Source organism: Tamandua tetradactyla, chromosome 10, assembly GCF_023851605.1.
Source record: "Tamandua tetradactyla isolate mTamTet1 chromosome 10, mTamTet1.pri, whole genome shotgun sequence".
NCBI classification, from domain to species: Eukaryota; Metazoa; Chordata; class Mammalia; order Pilosa; family Myrmecophagidae; genus Tamandua; species Tamandua tetradactyla.
Window position 1 is genome coordinate 107,086,970 of NC_135336.1, and position 25,649 is coordinate 107,112,618.

General features: G+C 61.4%; 1 protein-coding gene across 3 annotated transcripts in view; it reads right to left on the minus strand.

Annotated features, from left to right (window-relative positions):
- Positions 1-617: 617 nt before the first annotated feature.
- The window catches only part of ITGB2 (integrin subunit beta 2), a 45,297-nt gene continuing 20,265 nt past the window's right edge, over positions 618-25,649 (minus strand). For all 3 annotated transcript variants that reach the window (XM_077119153.1, XM_077119155.1, XM_077119154.1), the window contains 15 exons: positions 25,330-25,387; positions 22,948-23,036; positions 20,849-21,029; positions 17,027-17,197; positions 15,843-16,084; positions 12,116-12,271; positions 11,083-11,178; positions 7,808-7,897; positions 6,980-7,120; positions 6,611-6,798; positions 4,721-4,965; positions 4,206-4,425; positions 3,501-3,703; positions 1,138-1,304; positions 618-1,000 (listed from right to left, as the gene is read on the minus strand). In XM_077119153.1, the coding sequence (XP_076975268.1) occupies positions 938-1,000; positions 1,138-1,304; positions 3,501-3,703; positions 4,206-4,425; positions 4,721-4,965; positions 6,611-6,798; positions 6,980-7,120; positions 7,808-7,897; positions 11,083-11,178; positions 12,116-12,271; positions 15,843-16,084; positions 17,027-17,197; positions 20,849-21,029; positions 22,948-23,036; positions 25,330-25,384 (2,307 nt within the window). In that variant the 5' untranslated portion in view covers positions 25,385-25,387 and the 3' untranslated portion in view covers positions 618-937. The remainder of the gene's footprint in view (positions 1,001-1,137; positions 1,305-3,500; positions 3,704-4,205; positions 4,426-4,720; positions 4,966-6,610; positions 6,799-6,979; positions 7,121-7,807; positions 7,898-11,082; positions 11,179-12,115; positions 12,272-15,842; positions 16,085-17,026; positions 17,198-20,848; positions 21,030-22,947; positions 23,037-25,329; positions 25,388-25,649) is intronic.

The window sequence follows — 25,649 nt, forward strand, 5'->3', positions numbered from 1 at the left end:
GGCACATCTGGACGCCTGTTTCCCAGAGCCTGAATTTTAAAGTCCTGCCACCAGGACTGACCTCACCTCCCCCCCCCCCACCACCATCTGAGAACTGCTCTGCTGGGTCAGTGACCTGGCCTCGAACTCTGAACTCTGGGTCTGGGGTCACTTTGGGAGCCCTCTGCACCCCTGCCCCCCAGCCGCTCCCCGGGCCCCCTGCCGTCCCCAGCGGTCGGTGGCGCCCAGCAGAGATGGCACTTGACAGTGAGTGGGTGACAAGGTTGCTGAGAAAACACGCAGACCCTCTCCGAGTGGGGGACAGGCAGTAGAGCCGCTGACATCAGGGCAGCCCTGGGCCAACCCGGGAACCTGGACGGGGAGGCCGGGGACGTGAGAGCAGCCTGGGATCTGGCACCAGGACGGGCCGCGCCTCCAAGGGCAGGGGACCTGAGCCGGCAAGCGGGGGTGGCAGGCGAGGGCGCGGGGATCACTGCCCGCGGGGCCTGGGGCGGCACGGCAGGGGCACCGCGACCCTCTCCACGCCAGCCCGCCTGCCGCGCACCCATGGGCAGCCTCACTGGAGCTTTATTTTTTTTCCTTTCCCGTGACTGGTTAACACTACAACGAATGGAGCGTGATTTTATATATTTATGAGCATTAAATATAAATACACACATGCCACCTTTAATCAGACCCCTAATAATTTTTTAAACCAGAAAACATACATCTAACCTTATAAAACTTAAGCAATTCCTTTTTCCAGTATCCACCGGAAGACTATACAAATCGGAAAGGGGGGGTCCCATCCGTGCAAAAGCCGAGCTAGAGCTGTGCTTTCGGGGGCAGGAGAAGCGATGTGAATTTCCAGTTTACTGAAGAGTCCGGGTGTGGGGAGGGTACATGCTTGTGGTGCCCCCGCGTGGATGGGGCAGACGCTGGGGCTCCCCGTGCACTCCTAACTCTCGGTGAACTTAGGGTTCATGACTGTCGTGGTGGCACTCTTGAAAAGCGGGTTATCCTGCGTGACAAGCAGAGCGCACCCGCTGGGGCCCGGCCGCTTCGGGCAGAGCAGCAGCCCCCCAGGCCTCGGGCCCCGTCCACGCCGCCGAGGGGAGCGGCCCCTGGCCCCGCCCCGCCGCCCCAGGCCGCACTCACGTTGTTCCACTGGGACTTGAGCTTCTCCTTCTCGAAGCGCTTGTACTCGCGGAGGTCGCTCAGGTGGGTCAGCACCTTCCAGATGCCCAGCAGGAGGAGGCCGATGAGCACCACCCCCGCCACCGTGCCCCCCACGATGGCGGCCACGTTAGGGCCCTGCACGCACTCTGAGCAGGAGCAAGCGCCGTGGTGTCAGGCGCTGGGCACCGCCAGCACGGGCGGGCCCAGGCCGAGGTCTTCGCCCCCAGACTGAGTTCTCCCCCAACCAGATCAAGGTCACCATCCCCCGGGCCGAATCTCCCCCAGGGCCCACCCGCATATCTAGCCCTGCCCGAAGGATGCAGCACCCTGGCCCGACCCGCAGCAGGAAGTGGGCAGAGCTGGAACAAGGCGGTCAGTGGGTCCAACCCTCAAAGGGCAGCGTGAAGGCCTGGCGCGGCCCTGGCTACAGATAATGCAAGGGGGCTACAAGGGGTCCCTGCCCAGCGTGACCGGCCAGTCCAGCCGTGCTTGGAAAGGATGCAGGCCCCCCGCCCCCCCACTCCCCAGGCCCACGTGGGCAGGGGCGTGCACAGATTCCACTGGTGGTGGGGCGTGTCCCGCGCCTACGTGCTGGGTGGGCTCAGGCACTGCTCCCTCCCTAGCCTAACCTCACAGGGAGGTGCTTCCAGGAGCAGGAGCTCTCGCTGGTGGCTCAGGGGAGCGGCTCAGGAGCAAAACAGATGAGACAGACAGGATGATACAGTACATGCCACAGCATGCTACAAGCTGGTAAATCTGGGTATCCGGGTGAGAGTATTTTGGAATTCTATGTATTGTTTTTGTACTATTTTTGCAACCTTCCTTAACTGTGAAGTTATTTCAAAATTAAAAAAAAAAAAAAGTAAAAACATTTTTCCCAGAGAAGAAATTCTGCCCCAAGATGGCACCAAATCCTTTCCAAGTTCCCAGCCTGCCCCATGGATTTTGGACCTGTCGGCCCCACAGTCATGCGAGGCAATTCCCTGAGATATATGTGCACACACAAACACTGTCCGCGTGCACCCTGCACACGCATGCACAGCCCTGCGTGTTGCATCTGTGGAGAGGCTGCCTGGAGCTCCGCGTGCACGGTCGGGGAGATGCCGGCGTGACGGACCCAGCACCAGGGCTGGCAGTTGGAAATGGTGGCCTGAGAGGCCGCAGGGCCTGTCTGTTCCCCAGTGAGGAAAGATGGGGACCACACCTGCACTCAGGTGCACTCGGGCAGGGGGCCCTGCCGGGGGGAGTGGGTGACAGGCGCCCCTAGCACCAATGGGTGTAAGACCCTGCCTGCCCGACAGCCATCCACGCCAGCCTTTCCGGAGGCCTCAGCAGCCTGATCAAGGCTGCCCAGAACCAGGCTGGACCCCGACCTGCCTGCCAGGTGACCTCAGACCCTGCCCAAGCTCTGCCTGCCCGGGCTCAAGGCTCTCTATGCTGACAGGGGTCCCTCATGGGTGCTGGCCACACCTTGCGTGGTCCTGCCCCACCCACCACCCCGAATTAGGGTGGGGGGCTGTCAGGACGCCTCCGGGCCGAGCCCACCCCATCGTGATCACTCACCCCAAGTCCCAGTGTCCCCAACCACCTTTTGTCATCACCATCCAGGGTGCCTCCCTGAATCTGACCTGGTCCCTGCTTCCCAAACCATGAGCAGGGCCTTGGGACCCTCGGGCTCAGCCCCCAGCCCAAGGCAGGTTCTGTCCCACCACCTCCACAGTCCCAATTCAGCCTCTCCCTTCCAGGCTGAACTGCCAAGCCTCCCAGTGGGCCCCCTGTGCCACCCAGCCACTGGGGAGCTTTCAAAGGACAACTTAGATAATGTCAGTCTGGTCTCTTTAAGCCCACTGAGGGCTTCCCGGTACAGTGAGGAAGAAATCTGAGCCCCACCTGGCAACGGGGGGTGGGGGTGGGGGTGGGGGCAATTCCCTGACCACACCCCCTTCCAGTGCCCCTCCCCTGTCTGCCCAAGCCGCCCCTGTCCCTGCCTCCCAGCCCCCACCCGGAGGCTCTCGTTCCCACCCCAGCGCCCGCTTCTCCCAGAGACCTCGTCCCTCGCCAGCCTCCCTACTCCGCCATGCCCCACCCGCGCTGGGACACTTGTGGGCTCCCCACCCCAAGACCCCCTGGAGCCGGGATGTGTGTCCATGTTCACAGCCGCCACCGCCAGAGGAAACGGGGCCGAGGGTCCAGGAGGCCCTGAGGGTGGCGCAGGGAAGGAACCTGCAGGGCCTGTGGTGCTCCCGGGACGCACCGCCCTGGGCCCGGGACTTCGGGGACCCCCACCCCACGCCACCCCCGCACCGCTGCGCGCTGCAGGCGGGCCGGGGGCGGGGCCTCACCGCGCTCCTCCAGCACGTGGACGTCGTACTGGTCCCTCCCCACGCGCTGCCGCAGCGTGAAGGTCACCCAGCAGCCGTCCGAGTCGCGCTCCTTGCAGGCCTTGCCCCGCAGAGGGGTATCCAGCAGGCGCAGGTTCGCGCACGCCACGGTGCAGTTCTTGGCCAGAGGGCCCTTGTCGAACTTCAGGCACTCGGCGCAGGAGCTGCGGGGGAAGCCGCTGCGTGAGCACAGGCGAGGGGCGCCCCGAGGGCCGGCGCGCATGTGTGCGATGGGGTGTGCCAGAGGGCACGCGCGTCGGGGTACGCCGCGTGGGGCTGGGCCTGGGCTCTCAGGGTGGGGCGCCCAGGGCACCTGCAGTGAAGCCTGGGGCGGGGGTATGGGGGTGTGGGGGTGAGGGACAGAATGCATAGGCCTCAGCCCTCCGGGCAAGCTGCCAGGATCCCAAAGTGTGCAGAGGAAGAGAAGGGAGCAGCTGGGGCCCGCAGAGAGCCCCCCCATGGGCCCAGGTGAGACCAGGCCATTCCGTGGGGTGGGGGTATTGGCTAGTGGGGTACAAGGCTCACCAGTGGGCATTCGGGGCTCAGCGAAGACCGCACAGGAGGTCCTATGGCCTGGGGGAGCCTTACCTGCCCACTGCCCCACCCCGGAACCCCAAGCGCTCATGCGTTGTTGGGGCCTCCCCTGAGCCCCGCGCCCCCACTCACACGTAGCTGCCGCAGGGCAGGGTGCAGCCAGGGCAGTCCTCGCACAGCGGCGGCTGGTAGCCCTTGTCGCACACGCACACGTTGCACTGGCACCGTCCGCGGCCACTGCACTCAACGCCCCGCGCAGTCAGGCAGCCTTCGGTGGACTTCCTGCACTGACACGCCGACCCCTCGTAGTTTTTGTTGCAGAGGCACTTGCCGCAGAAGCAGCGACCCCTTTCTGCAAGACAGCGGAGCCATTTGTGCCCCCAATTCCCCATCTCCGCGTCGCCCCCGTGGTGCTTGTGGAACCAGAGCCGGCCTCCCTCCCTGCTCCAGCCCCGGGGGTTGGAAACACCCAGCCTCATCTGGGCCACCTGATGCTGCCCTGCGGGTGGGACCGGCAGTGCCCCAACCCCGCCCCCGGGCGGGTCACAGCCTGAGTCTCCATTCGGGGTGACGGCAGCCACCCCAGCCCCGTGTGCGGGCCCTGGCGGCCTGTGCGACTTCTGTCCCACCCCACCACGGCCCCTCACCCTCGCCCCCGCAGACTTGGTTGTCGAAGCGCTCGCAGTTCATGTTGTCACACTCGCAGTACTGCCCGTAGATCTTCTTGTTGGGGACGTCGCTGGTGTGGCACACGCATGCCCCACAGATGCAGTCCCCCAACCCCGAGCAGATGACCGAGCTGTTGTCCCTGCGGCAGCTGCCCTCCAGCTCCTGGCTGCTCCGGCCCTGAGTCTGGCACTCACAGTGCTTCCCAATGTAGCCGGCATCGCACCTTGGGGAGGGAGCGGCTCGGCGTCAGGGACCCCTCCCCGAGACCCCAGGACATCGTCCCCCTTCCGTTCAGACCCCTGGCCTTTGGCTGAAAACACCCACGTTGCACGTGGTGCTTGCCTTTTCCCCAGCCGGCCGCAGGGTGCACTCCATGGGCCCAGTGTGTGCACAGCCCTGGACTTCACTGGCCAGGGGCCAGCAGCTCCATGACCTCGGCAGCCAGCCTGGCTCCAGCCAGCTCCACAAGAGCCATGCCCATGATCCGTGCACATGGCAGGGTGGCCCATGGGCCTGGAGGGAGACCCTGGACCTGCGGGACCCCTGGCTGTTTGCTCGCAGGTGCTTGGCCCTCATTCCTGCCACCCGTGCTTGGGAGCTGCTGGGGCAGGCTGGCAGGTGACGCGTGTGAAGGTGTTCAGGAAGATGAGCAGCCCCACGTCCCCGGAGGAGAGCCTCTGGGTGTGCCAGCCTGCTCTCAGAGGAGGACACTGGGGGTGCAGGGTGGAGAGCCTGCCTGCAGACAGCCGGGCAGAAGCCCATCGGTCCTGAGTGGGCCTCAGGGTCCCACGGGAGCCCCACACAGGGCTGCACACCAGGACAGGAGGGCGGGGCACCCCTTCCCTGGGGTGGGGGCAGCCACTGTCCCCAGCAGCCAGAGTCCGCTCTTCTGAGGGAGCTGCTGGGGAAGCCAGGTTACGACACAGGGCTGGGGAGCTGCCACCCCTGAGGTGGGACCGTGTGGCGAACTGCTGGCCTTGCCAGCTGAGGGCAAAGTGCTCCTGGGGGTCCTTCGTGGGAAGTGTGGAGGAGAAAGCCTCTGCGGCTCACTCTGCGTTTGCTTTAAGCAGGGACGCTGCATCCGGAACACCTGGCGGGCGCTGGGGGTTCTCAGCCTCCTCTTCTCTTCCTCACCTTCCCTACTTCTCTGCCATGACCAGACCTCTGTGCACCTCGAGACATTGTTTCCTGTCTTGCAGAAGCTTTTTGAGCAGGCGTGGGTTCTGGCTGCCCACTCACGGGCCGTGGGGACTGACGCAGGGGGAAGCTCTAGGAACTCAGTGGCATATCATGTGTGCCTGCTGACCCCCAACACACAATCTTCCTCTAATGTGGGGGGCCCTTGGTATGGGCACGACCTGGCAGAGGGGCAGGCAGAGGGTACTGCCCAGGACGGTGACAAGGAAGAGCGTGTTCTAAGGACGACCTCCCTGTGGACGGCCCACCTGCAAGCCAGGCAGGACAGTCACATCGGCCATTCCAGGTTGGGGGCTCCCGGGGAGCTCTCTGGCCATGTGGTGCCCCAAGGGCAGTGGCGGCTGCTGGCCTGATGACCAGAGGCCCCAAAGGCCAGAGGAGGAGGGTTTTGGGGAACTGGGGCCAGGGAGAGAAAGTGACCTGTCCAAGGCCACGCAGGCATGCCCACCGGGGGCACCCACTCCCGGCACCCTCTGAGCAGTCTCCATGCTCTGGTGGGTAGGGGCCTCTGCCCACATGTCCCCTGCTCCTGGTCGACTCATCTGAGGGGCCTCAGGAGTGAGCAAGGGCCTGGACCAGGGTTCTGAGTTCAAGTCCTGACTCTCCCGGGCGCCCCGCCATGACCCCTCCCCGTCCAGCTACCCTCACTCTGGCCAGGCAGGGCACAGTACCTGCAGATGCCGCACTCCACGACGCCCTTGTCATGGCAGTGGCCGCGGTCTCGGCTCGTGTCCCTGCACCGGCACTCACACTGTGGCAGCACCCGCACGGTCACGGTGTCCGTGAAGCCCAGCGGCCGGATGACAAACGACTGCTCCTGGATGCACTCTGTGGCTGTGACCTTCACCTGGAACGTGACCTGCAGGGCAGGGGATGACCCTTGAGGGACCTGATGCGTGACCCTACTCCACCATCACCAGGCAGGCCCTCGGGCCGGCGCGACCCCACCCTGCCCCACAGCCCTGCCCACAGCCCTGGCCCTGTACCCGCAGCCGCCCCCGCAGCCCCGCAGCACCCCGTGGGATGCCGGCCGCTCTCACCGGCACGTTGATCTGGACGCCGTCGCAGTCTCCCCGGGCCTCGTCCTTGCGCGACCTCCCGGTGCTGCAGAAGGAGTCGTAGGTCACCTGCAGTGTGGCTGGGAGCGTGCTGTGGTCCAGGAAGACACGCGAGGAGAGTTTCTGCGGCAAAGAGCGGGCGCTCAGGGGGGCAGCACCCCTGCTTCTCAGCTCCTTCCCCAGGTGGGGGGGGGGGGCAAGGTGGGAGGGAGGGGCTACGCGTGTCAGTGTCCTGGCCCAGAGGCGCACAGGCCACCTTGGGGGGTAATGTGGTCAGAGCAGCAGCCCCACGAGCCCCACTGGGGTCTGAATCCCCAGACCCGGGAAGGCCCTGCTGGACCTAAGGTGCGGGGAGAGGTGGGGGCGGGTGGGAAGGAGGGAGGGGCAACGGTGATGCTGGATCCTTGGTGCAAACACAGAAATGCCGAGGAGCAGCCGTGGCACCCAGGAGTTGCCCCGTTCTGGGGCTCTCAGGGTCCCTAAGGTCTGCCAGCCTCAGACAGACCCTCCCTCCTGGGCTCTGATTCTGGCCAGTGCGGTCAGCATTGGGGGTGTTGCGAAGCCCCCTGGGACGCCTGGCAGGCAGGAGGTGCAGCGCTCTACTGGTCTGGGGTGGAGCTTTCCAGGGCTGGGGAGATCCGCTGGGACCCACCCTCCAGGGCGAGGGTCGCGGGCTCTGGGGTCCCCCGCCCACCCCCCACTTCTCCACAGCCAGAAGGAAGAGACGCACGCGCGTCCTAGGGGGAGGGTGTCCGGGGGCGGAGGGCAGGCCGGGGCTGTGGCTGAGCGCGCGGGGCCTCTGGGACTCACGTTGTAGGCGTTCTTGATGAGCTGGACCACGTTGCTGGAGTCGGCCGACAGCTCCCCCACCGCCGATTTGGGGATGATCTCCGTGAGTTTCTGCCGGCCAGAGGGACAGACAGCGCCGCTGGGACCCGGCCAGAGGGATGGACAGTGCTGCTGGGCTCCGGCCAGGGGGACGGACGGCACTGCTGGGACCCGGCGTGGATGCCCAGCTCCAGGGCAGCCCGAGGCCGCGGGTACCCTGCCTGAGGAGAGCGCATGGGCCATGTGCGCTCACGCCCCGAGAGAGCCCTGGGGGGCCTGCGCTCGCTTCCCTGGGGGGTTCAGCTGCCTCGTGACATCACTGAGCACACAGGCGGGACGTGATGTCAGGAAGCACCCCGAGACGGGACCACCCTAAGTCCGTGGGGAGAATCATGAGGAAGCCACGTGTGCTGAGCTCTATTCTTATTTTTATCTTTGTATTTTAACTTTTAGAAATACTTTGCACCCCCCTAAGAACACCCCTCCCCAGCCTTCATCTGTCTCCACGTCAGTTGTTCTATCAGCTTGTTCCCCTCAGCACGATGTCCCATTCCCTCAGCATTGCTGCGTGCGAGAACATCTCACGGCTGCGTAATGGTCTGAGATCTCAGCATTTTAGAGTCAGCAGAAGGGAATTTTTGGTCATGGCTCCACAAAACAACACCGTGACTACCAGCACCACGCCCGGGGAGGGGTCTGGGGCACCCATGATGCCCCGAGACAGCCCCCAGGTGCAGTCACATCCCCCCACCGCAGCGCCCGAAGGTGACACTTTTGCTTCGTCTTGCAGAAACAGGCCTGTGGCAGGTCCCTGCCCACGACCTCCCTCACTCCCCACAGCCAGGTCCAGTCCCCGCCCACACATGGCCACAGCCAGGCACCATCCCCTGTGCCCAGCCGGGGGCCCGGCTGTGCTTGTCCCATCACAGGGACCCTGGGGTGCCATCCCACCGCCTGCCCTGACCCGCAGCCCCAGGAGCCCCGTGGACAAGGTGGTGTGGCTGCGCAGGCCGGGGGGAGGCCCCGGCTCTGGCACTTGTCTCCCGGCCGCCTCCTGGACCCCAGCCCTGCTGCCAGAGCCCGTCTGCGTGGGTCCCTGCGAGACCTGTGGTAGCATCACCAGGCCCATCTGGGCGTGCAGGTGGAGGCTGCAGTGGCAACCCAGCCAGCCCTGCTGCTGCCTGCCCTGGGGCCCCAACACCCGCCCCCCTCGTCCTTGGGATGCCCCAGGGTCCGTCCCCACGTGGAGGTCGGGGAGACTGGGGAGCAGGACGCTCATCTCACTGTTGGCCCCTGGCCCCCCGAGGGACCCACTAGATGCCCCATGGGGCAAACGTGCCAGGGAGCCAGCAGGTCGGGGCTGGGGCGGGCGCATGCCAGGGGCGCATCAGGGCCGTGCCCCAGGTCTGTCCTTCACCTCTCGGGCCACAGTTCATGCTCCCAGCTGCGGAGTCAGCAGGGCCAGGGGGCGGGCCACAGCCTGGATGTCTGCACCCCTCCCCCGCCATGGTGGCGGCCCTGCCTCTGCCCGGGAGCGGCAGGGGTTGGTGGAGCCTGGGGCTGGGGCCGGGGCTGCTGCTGTTCCCTCGGACCCTCAGCATGCACGTGCCAAAGTGGCAGGGACACCCCCACTGTGGGGCTGTTGGGGAGCCGAGCCCAGATTCTGCTCATCCTCTCCACACTCGGCGCAGGTGCAGACTGGGTGGGGCACGTAGAGCAGAGGCCACACTCCACACACCCCCACCCGCTGGTGGGGGCACCTTCTAAGCCCTGTCACCCCCTCGAGGTCTGGGTCTCCCCAAGGCCCTAGCTCGTGACTCATCAGTCCCCTCCCCTGAGTTGTTCAGCCACCCTGTCTGCAAGGACGGGCCTGGGACGGCTGCTCGGAGAAGCTGCCCCTACCCCACACCCCAGAGAGGGGGCCTGGTGACCCTCAGCCACAGGCCCGAGCGCCGTGGAATTGGGTGTTGTTTTCCTGGAGAGCTCAAAGGCCACCTGCTCGTGACAGCAGCTGCCCAGGGTGGGCACAGGGCACGGGCCTGTGGTGTCAAGCAAAGGCCTGGCGTGGCACAGCTCAGCTCCCTGCCGGGATGTGTTAACGGGACAATGTGGGCTCCCTGCAATGGCCAGCGAGTGGCTACTACCCATGGTGCTGTGGCCGATTCAGGCCGCAGAAGGTGCCTCTGTCCACACTGGCCTCGGGTCTGGGGAGCATCCCCAACCCCATACCCCTGCCCCCAGGAACCGTGGACCTGCGGGCAAGCCTGGGATGCACAGAACTCGGCTGCCTCCTTCTCCAGGGGACCCCGAGTGCCCCAGCTGGAAGGTGACATGATTGGGCAGCCCTGTAACCAGGGGTGCCATGGCCCCTTACCCCCAGGGCTGCACCCCCCAACAAAGTTCAAAGCTGAGCTTGGTGTTCCAGCCACCCACAGCCGGATTCTAGGGCCCAGCTCCTGTCAAATGGGAGTGACAGCGACACTGAGCCCCTGCCCCTCGGGAGAGGAGGCCGTGAGCTGGGGAGCTCCCAAGGGAACAGAAGCTGCGCCCCAAACCCCTGAGCCCCCACTCCTCCCAGGCCGGGGGACAGGGGCAGAGGAGGTCTCTGCCAGGCCAGCAGAGTAAACGGTTCACAGACCCCACAACGGGTAAAAGACAAACAGCAACGACAACAAGAATCACAGACGAACGGAGGGAAAACTGCTCCCCGTAAAGACAGAACAGGAAGTTAAGGACACAATTCACCAAAACCAGGATAAGCTCAGGGTCCTGGAAGCAGAGACCCCTTCAGAGAAAAGCGGGAAGTGTCAGGATGGAGCAGGGGCTCCTCTGGGGCCAGGGCCGCGCGGGGGCTGCTGACTCTTGGGCCGGGCTGGGAGCTGGGCGCGTCCGCACCGAGAAGCGCGCGGGGGTGGGGGGGTGCTGGTCTGCACCTCACGCTCCGCGAAGAGGGTGACACGCAGATGTGCACACAACAGGGGAGGGGTCCTAAACGCGGGCCCACGCCTGTCCCTGCTCTGCTCGTCGGCCCTGACAAGACAGCTGGGGAGGCTGGTGGCTGTGCCTGGGCCGCGAGGATGGGGAGGTGCCCCCCATGCAGACCTGGCCGGGTACCTCCAGGCCCTCCAACGTGGCGGGCGCAGCAGGTGCTGCTCACCCACCCACCCACCCGCCCGCCTGCCTGCCTGCCTGCCTGCCCGCCAGCCCAGCCACGTCCCCTGCCGCCCAGATGGCCACGTCCCGCTGTCTGCACCCACCTCATAGGTTTTCACCATCCGCTTAGTCACAGCGAAGATGGGCTGAATGTTGTTCTCCGCCAGCTTGTGCGCCAGCTGGCCCACCGACGGGTAGTCCTGGGGGCGGGACGCCGGTCAGGGCCCGAGGCAGCCCCAGAGCCCACTGCCGTGGGGGGGGTCATGCTGTCCCACGGGCCCCTCTGGGAACATCGCATCCAAATGCACGAACCAGCGAGACCACGGGGAAGCGCTTACGGGGAAACACAGCAGGGGACACTGAAACTGTGGTGTAAGGGGCATGTGGGGCGAGCAGGGCCCAGGTATCCGGGCAGACGTGTGTGCAGGTAGCACGCAGAGGGGCCGCGCGTGGGCAGAGCGGTGGAGAGGCCCGTGGTGTCCGCTAGCAGCGGCTCCCCCCTGGGCAGTGCCTGCTTCCGAGTGGACGGCCACGCCGAATGGGCGGCTGCGCATGAGCACAGAGATGCCACTTTTCCTGTCCCCCAGCCTTGCCCCAAGGCTGTGGGGTCCAGGAGAGGACCCTCGGAGCTGCACCACCGACAGACCCCACGGCACCCAGATTTAGGCTCCCGGGAGACCAGGCATCCTTCCACTGTGGACCGGCTGCACCCTCGCCAGAGAATCCCCCTCTCCGAGCACCCAGAGTGCCTCCCTGGGGAGGGGAAGAGACCCCACACGTGGAGGGGAGCCCCCAGGGGAGACAGGCCTTCAGGAAGGCAGACACCCCAGGGCTGGGGGCCCTGAGCCTGGTGGGGGTGTATGGGCTGCACTGGGTGGGGCCTGGGGCTGTGCAGGTGGGGGGTGGGCAAGCGTAGCAGCAGCAGCAGCGCCCTTTCAGGCCTGACGAGGGTGGGGGGCCCCAGGGGCTGGGCCTGGCACAGGGTAGGGGTCCTGAGGCCCAGCAGTGCCATCCTGGTGCCCGTGGGGGCGTCTCCCCTCCCCTCCTATCCAGCTAGGGGACAGCGCCACCTGCTCGACGCCATGCCCGCCCAGGCAGCTTCTGGGCCGGGCGGGCACCCCAAGAATGGGCACTCACAAACTCATTGCTGCTTTTGTACAAGTTGTCCTCCAGATGGCAGCGGCCATCATTGGGGGTCAGGATGGCCCCCAGCTTCCCGTCCCCCGCAAAGTGGAAGCCGTCGTCCGTGGCGTACACCAGCAGCCGCGTCACGTTGCGCCAGCCAATTTCCTCCTGGGAGGAGACCGAGGATGTTACCTGCCTCAGTTTCCCCAGCTGGGTCCCGACTGGGAGCGATTTGACACAGGGTTGTTCTGCCCCTCCGGGCTGGCCTGGGCCTCCTGGGCCCTCCTTGGGGGTCCCAGGCAGAGGGAGAACCAAGAGGGCGAGAGAGAGCACCGCCCAGGGACGGCTGCCCATTGCCGCAGCAGAGGCCAGTGTGGGCTCCAGCGTACAGCCCCCCCCCTTGTCTGCAGGACTCCCCTACAGCCACCCAGTAAACACACAGGTAGTGCGAGAAGGAGACTGCATGGCTAAAGGATTCACCTGGGGATGAGTCCTAAGAAAATAAAGAAGAAAAAGAATGCACAGAAATGTTTATTACAGTGTGAAAACTTGGCGAATACAAAATAAGAAGCAAACTAAGCAATGCTTTGAGTTCAGGGGTCACGGAATGTTGCCTTGAAGGCATGTGCGTTTAGGAACATGCATGTCAAATATTGCAGTACTAATCATTCCTGGAGGGGTCCTGGATCAGTTAAACCCTGAAACCCAGAGGTTCCAACCTCTCCAGGATTATCAGCTAATTCCATCCCCCTGTCCTGTAGTGTGGACATCCTCCTCAACATGAAAAAGTCGGAACAGGCATTGCCCAGAGAGCCCTATAGATTGGGAGAGGATTAAAGGAGGAGGAAGTATAAGAGAAAATGGGATTTAACAGATGAGTGTGGCTGCTGTATCCCTATATTCATGGTCCTTTAGCCTCCATGTTTGGAGCAGCCGGAAGGGAAAATCTGAGATGGTGAAAGGGCAAAAGCCCATGACAAACTCTGGGATCTGGGCTGTCGCTACTTGTTGAAGTGTGCTTTGAAAATTATCACTTTCTTTCTTCTTTGTTTTGTACATGTTATACTTTATAATAAAAAACAACTGCAATATCACGCACAAGAGACGTGTGCTTTCAGGCGCGACTGCGATCCCTCGTGATGCTGTCCCCTCCGTGGCTGAGGGGGCCCCACAGTGCAACGGAGACGACCTATGGTCAGTCCCAGCAGGGCCGGGGTCCAGCAGAGAAGCAGGACCCACAGATCCTGCGTGTTCCAGTGGCAGGAACGAGCTTGGTACGTGTTACCGTGGCGACCGTTTCAGTGCCCAGATAATTCTTGTAAAGGAGAATTAGCAAACACAATCATAGCTTGCTGTGCGCCAACCTCCCGAGGGACCGCAGAGTAGCCACAAGGCAAACGCCAGTGCTGTCATAACTCACCAAACCGCCGCCGAGCCCCTGGCGCCCTCAGGCTCATCTCAGGACCCTGGACTTGTAACTCAGCGTCTCAGGACTCAGTTTACAGCCCAACAGTGTTTATATATGAAGAAACGTGAGCCAAGCCACCCCAGTTCCCTCTGGCGCTACATGGGGCCAGTTCTAACCAGGGCTGGTTGGCCTGACACATGCAGCAGCACACAGCTTTCCCCTATAGTAACCTAGACCTCCTCATAATGCTAAAGCTCACACCCACGGTCACACTGTGTGTGCACAGTCACATGGCACTCCCATAGTCACACTGAGTGCCACAGTCACAGTGCACGCCCACAGCCACACTGCATGCCCAGTCACATAGTGCACCCATGGCAACACTGCACACCCATGGCCACACTGTGCATGCACAGTCACATGGCATGCCCACAGTCACACTGCACCCATGGTCACACTGCATGCACAGTCACACAGTGCACCCATGGTCACTGCACACCCATGGACACACTGCATGTGCACAGTCACATGGCATGTCCATGGTCACACTGTGCACCCACAGTCACACTGAGTGCCATGGTCACAGTGTGTGCCCACAGTCACACTGTATGCCCACGGTCACACTGCACTCACAGTCACACTGCATGCCCATGGTCACACTGCGCATGCACGGTCACACTGCGCCCACAGTCACACTGCGCGCCCATGGTCACACTGCATGTGCACAGTCATACGGTGTGCCCACAGTCACACTGCATGCCCACAGTCACAGTGTGTGCCCATGGTCACACTGCACATGCACACACTGTGCGCCCACAGTCATACTGCATACCCACAGTCACACTGCACATACACAGTCACAGTGCACACCCACAGTCACACTGCGCACCCACGGTCACACTGCGCACCCATGGTCATACTGCGCATCCACAGTCACACTGCATGCCCACGGTCACACTGAATGCCCATGGTCAAACTGCACACCCACGGTCACACTGCACACCCACAGTCACACTGCGCATCCACAGTCACACTGCTACATCCACGGTCACACTGCACACCCACGGTCACACTGCACACCCACAGTCACACTGCATTCCCACGGTCACACTGAATGCCCATGGTCAAACTGCACACCCACGGTCAAACTGCACACCCACGGTCACACTGCACACCCACAGTCACACTGCTACATCCACGGTCACACTGCACACCCACGGTCACACTGCACACCCACAGTCACACTGCATTCCCACGGTCACACTGAATGCCCATGGTCAAACTGCACACCCACGGTCACACTGCACACCCACAGTCACACTGCGCATCCACAGTCACACTGCTACATCCACGGTCACACTGCACACCCACGGTCACACTGCACACCCACAGTCACACGCACGCCCACGGTCACACTGCACACCCACGGTCACCCTGCGCACCCACGGTCACCCTGCACACCCATGGTCACACTGCACATCCACGGTCATACTGCATGCCTATGGTCACACTGCACATGCACAGTCACACTGTGCGCCCACAGTCATACTGCGCACCCGTGGTCACACTGCATAATCACAGTCACACGCATGCCCACGGTCACACTGCACACCCATGGTCACACTGCACATCCACAGTCAGACTGCGCACCCATGGTCACACTGCATAATCACAGTCACACGCACGCCCACGGTCACACTGCACACCCATGGTCACACTGCACATCCACAGTCAGACTGCGCACCCACGGTCACACTGCATGCTGCTTTCCTTACATGACCAAATGTGAAAGCTGTCTGCGCCCTCCATATCTGACCATCTCCAACCCATCACAGCGAGCCGCCATGCCCGCCATATAAAGCTGCCCGCACCAAGCTGCTTCACGCCCTCAGGAGCTCCCCAGCCGGGGGCAGAACTCAGGTCGCCAGCCCTGCTGCCCCTGCGTGGCGCTTAGCAATAAGCAATAGAGGCGCGTTCACTCCTTGATCCCCGTGTCACAGGTCGGCTGTGATGTACATCGGGCAGTGAGCCCGGCCCGCCAAGAGGACAAGCGGGTGGCAGGGACGAGTCAGGGGGTCACAGCTGGCCTCATGGGGCAGAGCCAGATAAGCCACGGACTGTGGCGATGGCGGCCCTGCCTGGAAAGGATGCCCCTCCCCGAGGGTGCCTGGAAGGAGGGAGGTGACCCCGCACCAGGGGGAGCCGGGGGCTTTCTCCACACATGGCCCACCCTGGGCCAGCTGGGGGGTGGGGGCGGGCAGGTGCCGGCTGTGGGCCTGGGTCCCATGGGAGCCTGTGGGGCAGGGAGGTGGGCCCTGTGCGGCGCCTTACCGGGCACGCGGCCACCTGCATCATGGCATCCAGCCCACCCTCAGGGGCGTCCAGGTTCCCCGAGATCAGCTGCTTGCCGACCTCAGTCTGGAACTGGTTGGAGTTGTTGGTCAGCGTCAGCACGTGGCGGAAGGCGAACGGGGGCTGGCACTCCTTCTCCTTGTTGGGGCACGGGTTCTTGAGCTTCTCAGGGTGCGTGTTGACGAACGGCAGCACCGTCTTGTCCACAAACGACCCAAAGCCTGGGGGGACAGGGGGTGAGGCCGGGGGCAGGCTTCCCGCAGAGGGAGGGGCCCTGTCCCATCTGGGGCGAGGGAAAAAGCAAGATGGTGTGGACGTGCACGTGCATGTGCACAAGTGCGTGGCAGTGTGCAGGTGTGAGCAAGTGTGTAAGTGAGGACAAGTGTATGGTAGTGTGCAGGTCTGAGTGAGAGTATGTGTGTGCACACACCTGGGTAATAGTGTACACGTGTAAGAATTTGTTCATATGAGTGCATGCACGTGTTTGTGAGTATGGGTGTGAGTGTGTGTGTGTACACATGTGCATGGTTGGGTGCAGGTGTGAGCACGAGTGTGTGTGTGTGCACACATGTGGCTGGGTACAGGTGTGGCCATGTGGATGTGTATTCATGCTTACATGAGGGCAGGGTGTGAGTGGATGTGTGTGCATGTCCATGAGTGCACATGGGTGGGTGTAAATGTGGGGACACATGCAAAAGTGTGAGTGCACACATGTGATTGTGTTTTAGCACAACCAAGTACATGTTCATGCATGTGTGTTCACATGTGAGTGTGAGCGTGTGTTTGCATGAGTGTGCATTCATGTGTTTGTGCCTGCATGTGCATGCACCCCTGCCTACGGAGAAGGCTGCTGCCAGGCCTGGGAGCATGCTGGGTGGGCAACGGCCCCTCCCTTGCACACACATGTGTCCGAGACCTGTGCTATCCTCATTCCTTCAGTGCCGTGTCTCCTGTGGGGTCAGTATACTTTTGAATTCTGTAATTTAAAACTGGCACTGAGAGCTTTTGTGCTTTTCAACAATATCAGAAAAGTAAGTGAAAGAGAAGGAGAAAAGAAGTGGGGGGGGGGGGCGGACGATGTCAGGACTCGGGGAGCCCTTGAGTGACCGGCGTGGCCCTGGGGATGACATAGCCCTGAGCCCTGCGGCCGCCCGCGCGCTCACCGATACGGCCGGACTCGGTGATGTCCTGCAGGGCCCGCAGCAGGCTGCCGCCGAGCTGCTTCACGTTCTTGAGGTCGTCGAGCATGGAGTAGGACAGGTCCATCAGGTAGTACAGGTCGATGGGGTAGCCCTCAGCCCGGCGGAACGTCACGTTGAAGGCCGCCGCCTGACCTGCCACAGACAGCCGGGCCGTGGGCAGGAGTGCTGCGGGGGGCTCGGGGCCCACGCCCCCGAACCCCAACATCCTTCTGACGGCCCTGCACACAGAGGCCCTGTGGGAGAGCTGCAGAGGAAGGCCATGGCGTAGGGAGTGACCCCCAGGGATGAGCCCGGCCCTGGCACCATGGGATCAACAGTGCCATCCTGACCAAAAGGGGGGAGAGAAGTGTAACGAATAAAATATCAGTGGCAGAGAGAGTTCAAATAGAGTCAAGAGGCTACTCTGGAGGTTGCACTTACGCAAGCTTCAGGCAGACCTTGCTACCTATCATAACCTGCCAACCCCCAACCAGGACCGTTCCAGCCAATCCTAAAGAACACCTAGGGCAATATATAAGATTCCACAAGGGTTCCATGCTCTAGGGTAACTTTCCAGAAACCTACAACCTCCAGATGGGTCCCTGGACCAGATAAGTCCTGAAACCCAGAGGGCCCAGCCTCTCCAGAACATCAGACAGTTCCATCCCCCTACCCCATATTAGTGACAGCCCCTTCCAACATAAAAAAGTTAGAATGGCCACAGCCCAAACACCCCTAAAGAGAGGGATAAAAGATCAAAGGTGATGGTGGAGTTATACAGAGAAAATAGGATTTGACAAACGAATATGAATGCTGAATCACTAAATTGGTATCTCCTTTAGTCTCCAGTATCTTAATGCAGCTAGAAGTAAAAACCTAAAATTGTGGAACTGTAGCCCATGTCAAACTCTGATACATGTTCTAAAACTAATTGTGGTGCTGTACTTTGAAACTTATTGCTTTTTTGTGTATATGTTATTTTTCACAAAAAAGAAAAAAAAAGTTGATTGTGATGATAAAAACTATGATTCCTTCTAGCCTCCTACAATCTGGAGCACTAGAAGGAAAAATGTGAGAGGATCGTATGGTAGCCCATGACAAACTCTGGGATCTGTCCTGTAACTACTTGTCGAAGAGACTGAAAACTACTGCTTTTTTCTTTCTATGCTTTGTATATATGTTGTATTACACAATAAAAAAAGGTAAAAATAATAATAATAATAAAGCGCACAGGAGGCCACTCGGGCGTGGCTCTCACATCAGCACAGGCCTGTTCTCAGTGAGCCCTCCCAACGAGAAGCACGTCATACAGCGCCAGGGGCGTGCCTAGGCTAGAAGGAGTGATTTTCATCTGAAGTCAAAACCCGTCTGGGGGTGCTGTCGCTTACTTTATTTTACCATTTGAGTGCGAGGGCTGGGAATCAAACCCGGATCTCCTGCGTGGCAGGCAAGACTTCTACCCTGAACTACCCAGGCACCCTGTTTTGTGGTTTATTTTTTGCTGAGTCTGGAGACCCATCCCGCATGGTGACGACCTCCTGCCCGGCACCTCGTCCGCGGACCCCCCGTGGATGCCCCGCAGCCCAGCCCCACCCTGGCCTCCCCATGCGGTCTCAGACCCCAGGCTGGCACTCCCTTCTCAGTGACCTCCCCTAGTCCCGCTGTGCACACATTCGCAGACACACACACAGGCATGCCCAGCACAATACACTCACAAGCACAGGCACATACCACACACAATACACACACCATGTGCAGAGATGTACACACACGTACCACATGGGCAGCTCACATATATACACCCACCTACGGAACACTGCATGCATGTGTACACAGGACATCACACACATATGCCTCACACACATGCACACACACCGCAAAGTACACACATAGATCCACACATATACCATGTGCAAATACCCACAACCACACTCATACACACACATCATAGGTACACACACACTACACACGACATACATTTTACACACTTACCCTCATATACACATGCATGTTTTGAATACACAGCATGCATATACTACGCATGTGTGCAGACTGTGCACACGTACCTACCTGCACATGCACCACTCGTACACCCACCCACACATACCACTCACACAGCACACATGTGCACACAACATACACTTACACACAGCCACACGTACACATGTGCACACAACATACACTTACACACAGCCACACGTACACATGTGCACACAACATACACTTACAGCCACACGTACACATGTGCACACAACATACACTTACACACAGCCACACGTACACATGTGCCATACACAGACACACACCATACATACCCACATGACCCCAAGTACACAACACATGCATACGTGTAATATACACACACCATACATCCCACATGCACACATAAGCACATATACACACAGCTCACACACAAATCCACACATCACATGTATGCACTATATGTACACCCACCACACACAGACACAGAGTCTCACCACACATACACAATGCACACACCACCCACACATATATGTGTATACACACATGCCAACACTCCACAACGCATACACCACATGGTATGCACCCACACTGTAGTACACAGAGCTCACGACACATGCAGACATACACCGAACATCTATCCACTGTCACAGACACGTAAACACCCATGTGGACACACCTGCACACACTGTGCACACTCTCACACTTGCTGTCACACGTACTTAGGCACACACACATGCACACTCTCCTGCCCGTACACTCTGCCCTTGCGTGCCGCCCGCCCGGAGCTCCTGGCCTGGCCCCTGCCCTGTCCCCAGACCCCCATGGCTCCCAGGCCCTGGTGGCCGAGCACTGGGGGCTGCGCAGAGGGGGCTTAGCAGCCTCACGCCTGCCCCGACCTCTCGCCTGCCATTGCGACACAGAAGCTGCCATGGGCGGCATGTGTGTGGACACGGCCTGCGCTGGCCGGGCAGGAGGCCGCGGGTGCCGAAGGCTGAGGCTCAGTGGTAAGATGCCCTCCGCTGCCCAGGGGTCTGGTCCTGGCATTTGTGGCCAGAGGTGGTGGTGCCAGCCTGTGGGGTGGTGAGAGGCAGGCCTGGCTCGCCCTGCTGCTGCCCCCGGGGGTCCACCCTGCCCCAGCAGCCCCAGCCGGGATGTGGCTGCCCCCCCATGGCTGACCCAGCTGCATTCTCGCCCGCGCTCCTTCTGGGCTGCTGCCGGCTCCCTGCTGACCTCGGCCACTGTGCCCCGGAGGAGACACCACTCCCGCCGCACCTGCCTGCCCTCCCCCACGAGCCCCCTTGCACGGCTCCATGGAGTAGGCACAGGGCTGCGGCACTCACAGGTCCCTCGGTCTCTGGGCACTCTGTGAGGTAGCCCCCAGGCAGGGGGCAGGGAAGTGTGAACCCCCACCCCACCCGAGGCTGCCTCCTCCCCTTCGGCACCGCCCCCAAGGGCGTGTCCGAGCACCGAGAAGGGGCGGGGTCCCGAAGTGGGTCTGTGTTCAGGTCAGGTTGGGAGACGTGGGCGGGAGTGGGTTATTCAGTGCCCTTGGCTGCAGGACTTTTCAGAGCCTTTACTGCCAACACGTGCTCCCATCCTCCAAGAAGTGGAAAGAACGTGTGTCTTCCACACGGCTCATCCGCCCCGTCAAGAAAGGATCAGAACACACACAGGGCTAAAAGGGGTCCAGACCCCACCTGCAGATAGTGGGATCCATTTGGGCCGTGGTGGGCCTGGCGGGGGCCTCGAGGTCCCCAGCGGTGCTCGGGCCAGTCTGCTGCCCTGTGAGGCCCGCCCTGCCCCTGCCCGAGGCCCCCCTACCTGGCCTCAGGTACAGTGTCACTTTCTGTGGGGACAGCTGCTGGCGGTGGCCGCGTGTGTACCCCTGGGGCTCAGCAATGCTCTGCGGGTACATGATGTCGTCGGCCGCGCAGCCCCGCAGCAGCAGCTGCTCCCTCGTGTCGCAGCGGGCTGAGTCGGGCTCCCCGTGGCTGGTGAAGTTCTGGAAGAGGTCAAAGGTCAGGAGGGAGACCAGGAGGGGCCCCCAGTCCCCAGGGGCTGAGGACCAGCCTGCCCCTCCTTTCCTGGGGCATCTGCCGGCCCCCAGTCCCTCCCCCCGGGCCTGTGGCGGAGGAGTGGTTCCCCCAGGGACACACGTGCCCCCTGCTCCTGGAAGCCCGCGGTGCAGGTCCACCGGAGCCCCTCGTGGCCAGAGGGGGCTGGAAGCAGGGTGTGGGGGCCCCGCGGCCCGCAGGCGGGGGCACAGAGCACGGGCCTCAGGTGGGGTCCTGGGCGGGGCTGCCCACCTCCAGGGAGGTCCCCCCAGCAATGTAAATCGCTGAAACGTGCTCCTCTCCCGCTTCATTTTACTAAAAGCACTGGAAGGGCACCAAGCAGGGTGAGGCAGGTCAGCTGTGGCGGCCGGGGGCGGTGGGGGGCGCCAGGATGGGGATGGGGTGCAGGAAGCGGTGGGTGGGTCGAGGTGGGATGGGGTGTGGGGGTGGGTGGAGGGCAGCGGGAGGGCCCGGGGGTGGGGGGGGAGCGTGGGAAGCAGCGGGTGGGGCCGGGACGTGGGGTGGCGGCGACAGGTCCCCATTGGCCTCTGTCCTGTTTTGACTTTGGGGACTGGGCTGCTGCTTTAAGTCTGTATAAAATAAAATTAAATCAGCAAGGACGGGGAGAGAAACACCCTTGAATGGAAAACGCGAAGAAGCAAACGAGCCTCCCTGCCCCGTCCTCAAATGAATAAAGCACCCCAGGAAAGGAAGTGGTGTGCCCTGATGCGGGCTGTGGGCGGGGACCCCCCCACCACACGCCTCATGCAAAAGAAGGAACACAGCCGTGCACGACTTCCCCTTTGAGGTTTGCTGTGCTGGGGTGGGGGCCGGGACTCTGAAGACACTTTCTGTGTGTTGCAGGATTGGGAAAATGAGGAAACAGACCGAGGAGGCTGGGAGGCAGGTTCCTCACGAAAAAGAACCAGATTCTTTAAAGGAACCTCAGATGCCAGGGCTGGGGCGAGGAAGGCACAAGATGAGCTACAAGGCCTTGTTATTCCAGGAAGAAAAAAGCATTAAAAAATGACACAAGTGGGTGGAGAGGACAGAGGACCAGCTTTGGGGGTGGAGGGGAGTTGCAATGGCCCTGCTGGAGCATCTTGAGACTCAAATGAAAAATAGGTGGTGATGGATTATAGCTGCTGAATGCAATAAAAATCCATGTGTCCACACTGAAAATAGAGAGAAAGAGAATCAGACAGAGAGAGGGGAGAAAGCAGGGAGACAGACAGAGAGAGAGGATAAAGAACAGAGAGGAGAGAAAGGGAGAGAGGAGAGAGGAAGGAATGGAAAAAAAAGGGAAAAAGCGACAGAGAGGAGGAAGAAAAGTTGTCCGCATATTCAAATGGCATGAATCAAAAGATTTGAGAAATTAAAACATTACATTTTTTACCCAGCACTGTAATAATCGTTCAACTCAGCCAAGAACCACCAGTGGACGCTGAGAAGAAGGGGTGTCGACCTGAAGGGTCACCCCGCCCAATTAATCGCCTGGGGAAGCATAGCTGTTGGGGGGCAGAGCCTGCCTGGCTGGCCCCCGATCCGGGGCGGGCCATCTCCCTGCGGGGTCCTGCAGAACACACAGCCTGAACCCCACCGCCAGGAGCGCAAAGCAACCCCCCACTGAGGGGCAGCCTCGAGGTTGGCCACGTGGAATTCGTCACAAGCGTCGAGGACCTGAAGACAAGGGAGGCTGAGAAGCTGTTCCTGGTTCAGGAGGCCACAGGAGATGCACAGCTGGATGCAGGTGTGCCCCTGCACCATGACAGGGGCCAGGCAAGGGGGCCTAAGCAGATGGTATGGGAAGGAAGGGGGCAGAGGCCAAGGGGACCCCAATGCCAACAGTACAGACTCCGAACTTACCAGCTTCTGGCACCAGGCACAGCCGGGCCCCGACTCCACACAGTCCCGACAGGTGCTGACCTTGTACTTGGTGCACTCCTGGGAGAGGACTAGGGGTGAGAACAAGAGCTTTAGTGGGGGTTGCAGCTGCCAACTCGACATCCACTATGAGACCAGTGAGAGTTGTCAGAGAGCAAAAGAACAAACGGATGGGTGAACAAATGGATGCACACATAAGTTGATGGATGGATGGGTAGATAGGTGGATAATTGATGGATGGGTGGATGGATGTAAGGATAGGTGGATGTATGGAGGGGTGGATGGATGGATGGGTGGGTGGATGGATGGATGGATGGAGGGGCGGGTGGATGGATGGGTGGGTGGGTGGATGGATGGGTGGGTGGATGGGTGGATGGGTGGGTGGATGGAGGGGTGGGTGGATGGATGGGTGGGTGGATGGATGGATGGGTGGGTGGATGGATGGATGGGTGGGTAGATGGATGGATGGATGGAGGGGCGGGTGGATGGATGGGTGGGTGGGTGGTGGATGGATGGGTGGGTGGGTGGATGGATGGGTGGGTGGATGGTTGGATGGGCGGGTGGATGGATGGATGGGCGGGTGGATGGGTGGATGGGCGGGTGGATGGATGGATGGGCGGGTGGATGGATGGATGGGTGGGTGGATGGATGGATGGATGGGTGGGTGGATGGATGGATGAATGGATGGGCGGGTGGATGGATGGATGGGCGGGTGGATGGGTGGATGGGCGGGTGGATGGATGGATGGGTGGGTGGTGGATGGATGGATGGATGGGTGGGCGGGTGGATGGATGGATGGGCGGGTGGATGGGTGGATGGGCGGGTGGATGGATGGATGGGCGGGGGGGTGGATGGATGGGTGGATGGATGGATGGGTGGGTGGATGGAGGGGTGGGTGGATGGGTGGGTGGATGGATGGGTGGATGGATGGAGGGGTGGGTGGATGGATGGATGGGTGGATGGGTGGATGGGCGGGTGGATGGATAGGTGTATGTGTGGATGGATGATGGATAGGTAGATGGATGGGTGTAGGGGTGGATGGATGGGTAGATGGGTGGAGCAATGGATGGATGGGTGGATGGATGGATGGGCGGGTGGATGGGTGGATGGGTGGGTGGATGGATGGGTGGGTGGACGGATGGATGGGTGGGTGGACGGATGGATGGATGGAGGGGTGGGTGGATGGATGGGTGGGTGGGTGGATGGATGGGTGGGTGGGTGGGTGGGTGGATGGGTGGATGGGTGGATGGATGATGGATAGGTAGATGGATGGGTGTAGGGGTGGATGGATGGGTTGTGGGTGAGTGGATGCATGCATGCATGTGTGCATAGATGGATGAATGGATGGACAGAAGGATGGACGGGTATATGGGTGTACAGATGGGTGCATGGATGGATGGATGGATGGGTAGATGGGTGGAGCAATGGATGGATGGGTGGATTGATGGTGGGCATATGTATGTCTGCACGGATGGGTGGATGGATGGATGGGTGTACAGGTGTATGGATGGATGTGTAAATGGGTATATGGATGGGTACATGGGTGGACGGATAGGTGTAGGAGTGGATGGATGGGTGGGTGGGTGGGTGGATGGATGAAGGATGGATGGATGGGTGGTCCTCCGGCCTCCCCACACTCATGATGTGACTATACGGAGCAGACACCTATACTATGTGAGCCCAGCTGTAGTGAACAGTGAGGTGGGCTGTCTGGGGCTGGGGGAAAGTGCTTTGCAGGACCCCTTGGGCTGCTGGGGAAGGGGCAGGGAAGCCACAGCAGCCCTCTGGGGACAGACGGTGTGGTGTGCAGGGGGAGGGAAAGGAGGTGAGGAGTCCTGGGGTTCTGGGCAGATGTTGACGGTGGAGCCAGCGTGCTTGATGGATTTGCGGGCAGGATGGCATCAGCACATGCGAGCAGGGGAGGGGTCTTGGGGGAGGGTGGCAATCCTTACATGGGGAGGAGCAGGTGTTTTTTGTTGTTGTTGTTTTTGGGGGGCTGACATGGCAAGCCCCAAAGCTGTATCTTGACGAGCTGAGATGCCTGTTAGATATTCAAGTGGAGATGGCAGGGAGCAGTTGGGCATCTGATCAGGGCTTGGAGAGAGGGAAGGGCCTGAGAAGGGGGGAGGGGATGGAGGGAGGGAGAGGCCAGGCCAAGCTGGCCTCTGAGCAGCCCTAGGGGGCAGAGTCCAGGTGGAGGGTTCAGGCGAGGGGGGCTCTGAGGAGGGTCAGGGTGGCGGCCCCTCCCGACGTGGGGGAGGCTGAGCGCGCCTCTGTTCATGCCCCCGGCCCTGGGTCGGGTGGCGCAGGGGCAGGTCCTGACCCCCCCACACACAGGTCCTGAGCCGCCTCCGCTGTACTCACCGGTCCCAAGGGAGAGCAGAGCCGCCAGGACGGGCAGCACGCGTTGGCCGGACATGTCCTGCGGAGGGAAGGGGCTGGGTGACAGCGCTTGGGCCCAGCTCTGGGCAGCTATGCATGGCCATGTGTGCGTTTCTGCTGCTGGGCCGCCACAGACCGAGAACCCACCTCCCCGCACGGGCCCAAGCTGCAAGCTGGGGGTGGCAGGGTGGCCACAGCTGCTGAGTCCCTGGGGCCTCAGGCACACACGAGGTGCCCCATGCACACACACACATGTTCCCACACACGTGTGCACAAAGCACACCATGTGCACACACACACAG